This window comes from Montipora foliosa, chromosome 5 (assembly GCF_036669935.1).
Source record: "Montipora foliosa isolate CH-2021 chromosome 5, ASM3666993v2, whole genome shotgun sequence".
Taxonomy (NCBI): domain Eukaryota; kingdom Metazoa; phylum Cnidaria; class Anthozoa; order Scleractinia; family Acroporidae; genus Montipora; species Montipora foliosa.
Window position 1 is genome coordinate 26,852,718 of NC_090873.1, and position 10,218 is coordinate 26,862,935.

General features: G+C 40.0%; 1 protein-coding gene across 1 annotated transcript; it reads left to right on the top strand.

The window, feature by feature from the left end:
* Positions 1 to 6,558: 6,558 nt before the first annotated feature.
* LOC138003830 (growth/differentiation factor 6-B-like) lies at positions 6,559 to 10,001 on the top strand. Its single transcript, XM_068850095.1, has 2 exons — positions 6,559 to 7,912; positions 8,092 to 10,001. The coding sequence occupies exons 1-2, from the start codon at positions 7,588 to 7,590 to the stop codon at positions 9,069 to 9,071; spliced, it is 1,305 nt and encodes a 434-aa protein (XP_068706196.1). The 5' UTR covers positions 6,559 to 7,587; the 3' UTR covers positions 9,072 to 10,001.
* The last annotated feature ends 217 nt before the right edge of the window (positions 10,002 to 10,218 follow it).

Consider the following 10,218-nt stretch of genomic DNA (forward strand, 5'->3'; position numbering starts at 1 on the left):
TAAATTAATTCCTATCCAATTAATGGATAGCGCAATTGGTTTCGCTATGCATATGGATAGTGCTATCCAACCGTTTGAACAAGTGGCCCCTGCCATATACGTTAGTCCAACTTAAATAAAATCTCGAATATTTCGGGAACGCAGATTCGCACGTCATATCAATATAACTAAATGCCAGACCTTTGAATAAACCATTTTTTTAATCGGACGGTTGGTTTTCAATCATAGCCCCGGTCGTGGCCAGGAATCAAACTAAGCCTCGTATTGGTGCAGAGCGAATAACAAAGCTCATATAGCATTGATCCATCCTAATGATCCCATCATGCATTTGTCAAGGAATCGCTACACTGGCTAAAAGTCACGTAAAACCACTGCCACTAGCATCATGAGGAAGTACAGCTCAGTCGTGGTTTTCATATGCATGCATTGTTAGCCTCACGCTACATCCACAAAATGACTTCAACATTTACAAGTAGAGTAACCTTGTAAGCTGCATCAGCGGTTTGAATCGATAAGTGTTTCGGTTAAAATTAGTCATGGATAGCGCTATCTACCTTTTGAACAAATGGGGCCAGGTGGATTAAAAGTGGTGTTGATAATTGATTCCAATAAACATACGGAAAAAAATGGGTACTCTACGAATATTTCACAATAGTACATCTTACAGCAGAGAGTTTTTTAGCAGGCCTGGTCAGAGCCACAGGCTGTCAAAGGCAGTTCTTGATTGCGGTGATCCGTGCTTTTTCCGTACAAGGTGATATCCTGAGTTTTCATGGTTACATGTTGTGATACGGAAATCTCTCGTCGCAATGAAAGTGCCTGAGAGTGACTTATCCACTGGATAAAATTATCTGGCCTTTGAATTGATTAATCGTAGCCAGAAGCTATCGTGCTGGGTGTAACTTCCTGATTCTATTTTCTGACTCTACTTTTGACATGATACCAAATCATAGTTCACATAGAGCAGTTTTCAATTGAGTATCGAAAGTAATTAGCGAATTGCTTTGGTTTTGCATTACTTCACTCAGTGATTGGTTCAAAGTTCTCGCGCCACTTTTTCAACCAATGGCAAGTAAACCAAAGCCAATCGTGGCTCGCGCGTGCACATTTTCCCGCGCTTTGTGTCGGCTCCGAGTAATTACTTCGAGTTTTGATTGGTTTTACCGGATTGTCTCCGTCCTTTTTGACTGGCCAAAATAATTACCTTGGTTTTGGTTTTACAACACTCGATTGAAACTCACTCTAGATTGATTGGTTATTAAACTCCGGGAATTTCAAAACCGAGAAAAGTGACGTTGCGCTTCATGTTAACTCGACAGTGACCATGCACAATCTTTTGTCCTCGGTTCACAACTGAGTTTTGAATAAATTAATCGAAACTTTTCATGGAGTGTCTCTTAGAAAAAGGGTGTGGTTTGTGCATGTTTGGAGGGTGAAAACAGAAAACAAATTAATGCACATAAAACAAAGAAACTTCAAGAAGTTTCAATCATCTCCATGTATGAACTATGATCAAATGAATGTATAATTTTCCATTTCCGTTTCCATCAAAAGCTGATAAATATTTTATATTTCCACCCTGACGTCAGCATTTCTGAATGCGATAACATTCCAGGAAGAGGAGGTAAATATTCACCACTTTCACCGACACTGAGGTGAATAATTTTTTTAGTATATTCCGGCCACACAAGTTGAATAATTAGCCGATTGAACATTTGCTTTATTTCTAATAATACAGCAACAGAATTGAAACGGGAAGCAATTTGTTTTTCAAGGCTCCGTTTGCTCAGAGGTGAATAACACTTGCTTTTCACCTGCGAGCCAGCCAATCAGAAAGCAGTATCCACTTGTGTGATATACACTAACAATCGATATTTTTAGATCATTTTCGAGGATTCAAATCTATTTTAAAATGAAAGGAGATAAAGACAAAGGCTTAAATTTACAAGCCGTCTCGAAAATGTTTCCTTTAGAACTCTCTAATCTTTTCTCAGACATTCCTGAAAGCAGGACAAAATCACAAATTCTTTGAATCCAAATGAAAATTTAACAATTTATCCCCTTACTAACATCCGCTAAGACATGACATACATTCCACATATGCTCATTTTTTTAAAACTTATATGGGTCTTTTGTTCAGCGAAGCTCTTGTTAACCTAAAGAATTTTCGGGGATCATTAGCAAAGTTGTCTATTGATAGCAGACCAGTGCAGCTAGCTTGAACATTTCCATGAATGGAGTAAGAACTTATGAGCAAAGGCTCCGGGCTTACTGAAGAGGCCACTTCGCTCGAAGTGGCAAAAAAGAGGGAAAGCTTGTGTTTAAGAGAGTAACAAAAGCGAAATGTCGCTGTTTGGATTATTATCACACAAAGTTTATTTAAGTTATGAGACTCGGCGGCTATCTAGCAGTCTTAACTCAGTTAGTCCAGTGTAAAAATGTGCTTATACTAATCACATTGTTCAAACTCTATCCTTCAATTAGGAATGCATTTGCTTAAGTAGGCGTTTGCCGGTTCAGTTCAGAGGAAGATAATTGAGAGGGAAAATATTTTTATTGAAGTTTCAAAGTCACGGTTGTTAGAGATTTCATTTCACAATAATGGTGATAAAAGGAGTACGAAATGAATGACTTCCAAATATTAGTCTAACCTTTCTGAATAGCAGAGAAGACTATTTTTAAGGGCAAGAATATTTCTAAACGCACAGCCAAGTTTCACAGAACGTAGGTCCGCAATATGTCCGCATGAAATAAATCGAGAGATTATTGTTGGAGCGCTACAGAATCGAAGGAAAGTCAAAATCTAGGAGCCTCGAAAATGCGTACGGGACGCGATCGCAAGTTACCGTCAAAGGAACTTGAGGGTTTTAACTGTCATCTTCGTGAGTACAATTTTAACAGCATTTGACGTCTGAGTTTTGGCACTGGCCTACAAAACAATTTAAGGAATCCAATCATATAAAACAATGTCGTTTGACAAAATTTTCTAGGAAAGACAAAGGTGTCAAAATGAGTGCCTAATAGAGTATTATAAAAGCCTTTCCTTTTGTAGATTGGTTTCGTGTGTTGCGTAGCACGGGTATGCTATATCAGTGCCAACTTTTCTGTCATGAAGTCTTGTTCCACTCAACCATGTCAGAATGAGAGTCAGTTCTCGAGGCCAAGCCTCAATGATTGCGTTTTAGCAAATTTTCAAATGTCTTGAGAGGTTGGGGTAATGGGCATGCGCACGACACTTAACGGCTACAGAATCATTCCAGCTTCTTGTGGAAACTTGTTTAATCCTACCGACTTTACAACTACGTGGGTGAAACTGTTAATTTTTTATCAATGACCTCCGTGGTGCAAATTAAGCTCGTTTTATCCTCCTCTGCTCTGTTGAACGAAGACACCTCCGCTAGGGCTGGTATTCATGAAAAGTTAAAGCCGCTAGAGCAATTTCCGTTTGGCCCAACCCGTGCACGAAATATTACTTCTTCCCGCTGGAAAGCGCTGAAGTGGTCTTCAAATAGATTTGTGACAATTGAACAAGTTTCAGAGAAAGACCTACAAAAATGTACATGCTTCAACGCACTGCTTGAGTGGTAGCAGTCCAGAACGAATTTTACAGATGCGAAATCATGATTAACTGCTTAAGTCCATGTCGGCTACACTCTTGTTTGCGGGGGAACTATGGTTTCTTACGTATTTGTCAAACATTCCACTTCTTAATGAGTCGAAACAGGATCTTCACTAAATTTCTTGAATTCGCACACACTTCAAATGCTTAGCCTCAAAGGAGAAACACTTAAAATTCTACAAACACGATCGGCAGGGCCTTAGGATAGACAGCCAGTTTAACATGGGAAAAAATACTCGACAATCAGCTTCGTCATACTGGAAGCAACTTCCTACTGGCCTCAATATTTGTTCATCTGTGGTCGAAACATTGTAAACAAAAACATATCAAAACAAAGTTGATATATTCTGCTTTAAGAATTACAAGATAAGTTTGAGAGATCCCTTATGTATCGTTTCTTTTAATCAGTCTACCGTCACACATGGATTGGAATAAGTTTCGACAAACGTTAATTAATTTCCATCAATTGTTCGATGACAGTAAGGCCTGCTAGGAGATTGTTCGATCACCACATTAAACTCGAGATTTAAGCCCCGCCGGAGGTAGAAACACACACCCCCAGAAACTTTTGATATAGGGCAGAAATTCCTTGTAATTCAGACCTTGTGGGGCAAGAATGAAGGTGATCGGGAAACTCTCATGCAATGTCCTCACCTTAAGATACTTGGAAAGTTTCCGATGGCCTAACGTGATTCGTTCAACGTATTTCTATAAAAATAAGGGTAAAATTCCGACTTTCGTGTGTAGAGTTGAATCTTTTTGTGAAAGTTAATTCCCTTGTAACTTGTGACAAAGCCGATATAATTTTCCTCCTACGAGTCTCACTACATTAAACCAGAAGGTTGTTCTTGCTTCAGATTTCTTCTTCTTCTACCAAACTGTTTTGCAATGTCAGAAGTTTCAAAGTGAATTTTGACGCTTGAAAACACACTCTTACAGCTACAGAATTATTTCCCATAATGCCATTTTTAAAATGTTTTTCGCGTGTGCGCCAATGAGCCGAAATCTGTCGAAGCAAGCATTTTAAGATGATGACTACTGAATGTGTGTGTGTGTGTGTGTGTGTCTTGCAGTCTTCTGTGCGATAAACTTTGAAATCTTTATTTCACGTTGAGCTTGCTACCTATGGGAGCCCGGAAAATGATATGAAAATATTAATCTTTCAGCTTTTGTACGGTTTCGAGCTTTAAAACTGAAATTAAAGCTGATAAATTGGCAGTTTTCACACCACACTAAGCCTACGGTAAACAAGGTACTTCAAATGAAAATCGTGGTTTGATTAAAGCGGCTGTCTTCGAAGCTTAGACGAGAATTAATCAATTAAATATATGCTACTGACTTCCCGTATTGTTCAGCAGACTTTTTGTCACCAAGGAGGTGCTGCAGCCGACTGCGTGTGTATCACACGGCAACGCAACTAAACGTAGATTTTGTGATGTCTTCCGGCTCAATTCCTTGCCGACCGGTAACTTGCAAGATTCAACTAAATGAAGCAAGCTAAGCTTATGTGAATTCAGGTGAAGATGTTTCCTTTCCGCATATAGCATATATAATCTTACTTCCTTACCGTTAGAAATCATATTTCACCCATTTGACACTGTCTAATCTTCGGCAAATGTCTCCAGGCTGTGGCGCCATTTGCGCAATTTTTTTCCAGTTCGCCGAGACCGAAAGAAACTTTCCTGTAGTTTAAGTATTTATTGAATAAGCCAACGAAAACAATGTTTTTTGAAGCTTTTGTTCCTACTTCTCTTTCAATACGACCGGCCGTCTGTACGTGAATAGGGCAGCAAAACATGTGATTATTTCAATTGAGTAAAATACACCACGTAAGCGTAAGTTGTTACATTGTTGGAAAGAAATGAAGTGTGTCTAATTGTATTAGAAGTTGACTGAAGTTGATTAATTACCTCGAAATAATTAAATGTGTCTTTTAGATCTTCGTTCGCCATTTCCTGCCATTAATCACCAAACTAATGAATCTACTAAGTGCTATGGTAAAACAGTTTAATAGTTTCACCCAAAGCAACGTATTCAAAGGAAGCGTGGCCGTTTTATATCTCCTGTTTCTCTTGAAGAGCGGCACACTTGTGCACTCCCTGGGAAGATTCTGTAAATTTTCAAACGAACTTTTCCTTCTATACTATTTAAGTCTTGGGAATTGTTTATCTTCACTTGTCAAAGTTAAGATAAGTTGTGTTTGCCGGCCGTTTTGAGGTGTGAAAGTGGTTAGACATCCGAAGCGTTTGGAAAACACCACTTTGTTGTTTTGTTGTGTCATAGCACGAAAATCTCACGGCAATTGTTTATTTTACGTCTATGGAGAATAGTAAGAGGTGGGAATGTTTTCTAAAAACACCCATAACTAGAGTGTCAACAATGAAAATATTTGCACGTACGATGAGAAAATCTGAACAATTTATTCAAATATAGATCGCGCAGGAGCAGCGTTTGATTGAAAAGCAATGCGACCCCAGGAGGGCGTTTCGTCAAAGGATGCAGGCGACAAGTTTCGAAGCGTTTCGCCTGATTAATGACCTGCGAATTACTTCAGTCTGGGTGGTAATTGTCAATTTTGAGACTAGTGGAGGTGTTGAAAGGACTCAGTACAAGTTTAAGATTCGTTCGGTGAGAATATCTGTCCGTTCTCTCACGGACGGGAAAGGACTTACAACGAGGATCAAAAGCTGCGGTCCAGGATGACTTGCCTTGAGATAATAATCATCGAGTATGATGTAACCTCTGTCATTGCGGGAAATAAGGTTGATAAAACCCGTCTGGTCCTATTATTTAGGATGTTAGGTTTAAGACTTAAGAGAAGATTTCACTCAGCAAAGTCCAATTCAAAGCCGCTTTTCCTTCAGTTCGGTTTGACTTATGTCGAAATAAAATCTCTCTCAAGGTGTGCTTAGCTTTCAGATATCAGGTATAACTTGTTCTCAACTCTTTATTACAAAATGGCCGGCGGATTTTGCCCGTTAATCCCATCGAGGATTCCACGTTTATGCCACAAATAACCATGAAATGCTTCTGTGATAACCTATGAGTATTGACTTCGCCCATAGACAGGATTTTTTGCTGATAAGAAAGTCTAGGTGTTTCCACATGTGCAACACATAATAAGAAGCACTTTTAATCACATCGCACAGATGTATGTTTCTCGCAGCGCATTGGAGCAATTTTCTTTTTGTTTTAACCGCGATCAACATGATAGATTAGCTCGCAGGTTTTGAGTACTCAAAAATTTCCTCTCTCAGGAAATACTTCTTCGTATTTATAGATGTACACGCAAAGCAATGTCCTATTTCCGGATTGGGCTCTCGTAACATGTTCTTTTTTGACGTAGTTCAAGACTATGTAAGCTATGCCCTCGATCTTGACATCTTACATCTGGCTTATGTGAAAATATTTCCTTGGCTAAGTGTGGGAGCTAATGGACTGTGTAAACGTTCTGCGTTGCTCAAGAGAGCAAATATTGGACCCTTTCTTATGTTAATGTCATTTTCTATTCAAGGATATTCAAAGGACGCTGCAGCAGAACTCTCTCTTTAGTAAATATATCTCAGTTCAACCCAGAAAACAAAGGCCTTCAAACATATCAATGCCAATCCATGGATACCTGTGTTTATGGGTCGCGTCAGCCAATCGCAGCGCGCAAAGCTAATTTCATTTGGAAATATCGTATTACTAGGCAGCCAATCCTAGAGTTCATAATCACAGGTTTTTGATAAAAATCGCATCTTTAAACACGAGCACATTTCAACCAATTAGTGGCAGTGAAATGTTCTTTGTCCCCGGGGCGAAACAAGAGAGAACAGTTAATTGCTGTACAATAAATAATGCTCGATCGCTTTAAGAGTTCAAGAATACATCATCGCGATCGAAGAATCAAGTCTGAAATTCGTGTGCAGATTAAGTGGGCAGGAAGTCAGGAATTTTTGGCTACTTTGCACTGAGCGCGAATCAAGATGAAACCTGGAGCAACACTCTTATGGCTCTCACCGATTCTTCTCCTGGGCTTAGCTGAGTCGTGCTGCGAGCCACACTCAAGAGACGGCCTCAAAAGAAAGTGGGAATTGTGGACTCGTCCTTTCATGAGAAAGCGGGCTGTGGAGATGGCGCAAAGGCGGCTGCTGTCAATTTTGGGCCTGGACAGCCTTCCCTCTCCCGGACGCCATGTAATTCCTCACAGTTTCATGATAGAGGTGTATAAAAAATTATCTAACGGAAACTACAAAACATTCAGCAACTCAGACATGCCACCGACTTCTGTTGTTGGTATTGTAGATCAAGGTCAGTTTATTATTATTTTGTTGAGGTTTTCTTCGTAAGTGTTTCTTGTTGTTTCTATTTGTTTTGCCTTCTGTCAAACTAGTGATTCCATTTCTAGTCTTTCTTAATTCAGCGTTCTGTGTCCCATATCCATATATATTGACCTCGCTGATAATTTCATCATTGTTTTTGTCTTCCAGAAAGATCAGACAACTCCATCACACCTACAAGCCACCAAGTGCTTAATTTTAATGTCAGTAACCTGCCCTCTTCAGACAAGATTCTCGACGCAAGACTTCGTGTGTTGAGGCTACCGACCTCCGTTGAAGGTAAATCTTTGTCAGAGATCCACGGGACAACTTACAGAGCGAAGATTTATGGCAAACGCAACGTAGAGATACCAACACTGGCTCCGTTTCAGTCAAATTCCAGTCTAGAACTTCTCGATTCATTTGAGTTTGACACTTCGGACGGCTCTTCAGATCAGTGGAACGTGTTTTCTGTCAAAAGATCAGTTGAAAAGGTGCAGAGAGCGAAAATCAGCTCGACGGTTCTTGAATTACGCGTGGAATCCGTGACAAGTGGAGAACTGGTCCCTCCGGAACAAGTAGGATTTTCGAAAGCCGGACGGCTTCACAACAAACACGCTCTACTTGTAGTGTTCTCGACCGATGGAAAGTCCAGTCAAGAAATCCGGAAGCCAGTGTCAATAGAAAACAAAGACCCCAGTAACGCAATATCGATGACAAAATTCACCGACGACGGAGATATTAAACACAAGCGGGTGAAAAGAGACGCTAAGTACAAACTCTGGGGAAATAAGAAATCTCGGCGAGGGGCGAAATCCAAAAGACGGCGTAAAAAGGATTCTTGTCGCCGTAAGCCGATGTCTGTCGATTTTAACCAGTTGGGCTGGTCTAACTGGGTGATAGCACCGAGGGGATACAATGCTTACTTATGCGAGGGCTTGTGCGGGTTTCCCATAGACAATTATTTAAAACCTACGAACCATGCTACGGTGCAAACAATTTTGAACTCTGTGGCACCGACCCTCGCTCCACAAGCGTGTTGCTCTCCCAATAAATTCAGCGCCATTAGCATCCTTTATGTCGACACTAATGGCAATATTGTTTATAAGAAGTATGAGGATATGGTGGTCGAACGTTGCGGTTGCAAATGAAAGCAAGAATACGAACGGTCATGGACGTGCGTGCACGCCCCTGGTGGAGTTAGGTATCAGAGGTGCTAAATCGAAATGCAGTAACGCCAGAGGATTGCTGCTTTTCATTTAATCAACACCCGGCCACGGGTTTGATAACAGAAACTGTTATCACTCGTAGGTGCTGCTTGGCCAAGGGTTCTCGAGGTTCCCGAAACAATCAACACGTGATGGGATCAAAGCCGCAAGCATCCCGAAATTGCGAGTGGCGTGAATTCCAACAGCCAGCCTGGAATCCTTACAACAAACACGACTGTGTTTACACTAAATTTTATCTCTAGAGATAATTTGGTTTGCATAATCGCATTAAAATTATCACTGATACACTGCACTCCGAAGGGATTTTAGAAATGGGGTTCGGATGAACTGTCTGTTCGACACAAGCGGAGAGGTAGCATTTTAATTTGGCTTCGCGGAAAGATCAGAGATCGTTTATAAGGAACATGCTGTAGAACGGCGACACCAGATTTTAGAATTCTAAATCTTATCCTATATGTTCATTGTAATATAAATCTATAATATTGTTTCCCGTTAAGTTTATCGTTAGGGTGTGTTATCTGATCAGTGCACTCCTTGCCCTCGGCCAGGAAACTCACTTAATATCGCAGTTACATTTAAATATTTATACCTAATTTTCGTATTAATCGGCCAGATAAGCAGGTATCTTAATTGCATCGAACAGTGTAACTCGGCTCGACCTTATTATAAAATTTATTATCGAACAATCGACTATTGGTCTATTATTGGACTTGCCGAATGTAAATATTCAAATGATTTATTTATTCTTTAGGCAGAAACGCGGCCGATCCAATAATTGTTGTACTATTTTTAACTAAAGGTGTACCCTGTTTGCCAATATTTGGTCTAAAAATAAACTTTTGGCTCAGATCATCAGAGTGATGGCTTTTTACCCCTCTGTAACTGTTAAAGTGGGGGTATACTTAAAGAAAATTGCATTAGGAATTTAATACCATTCGTGACAATTACGAAGTGATGAAAAAAGGCCGCAAACTAGTAAAGGTTTTGGAGCGGTCGTTGATGATTTGACGAAAACAAAGAGTTTTCAACATGCTCTTTTAAAAATGATTATAAGGATACGAATGCAATA

Bases quoted from the DNA above. Each gene is read 5' to 3' on its own strand.
- LOC138003830 (XM_068850095.1), top strand. From the start codon at position 7,588: ATGAAACCTGGAGCAACACTCTTATGGCTCTCACCGATTCTTCTCCTG. The intron at 7,913-8,091 runs GTCAGTTTATTA...TTTGTCTTCCAG, and splicing joins TGTTGGTATTGTAGATCAAG to AAAGATCAGACAACTCCATC.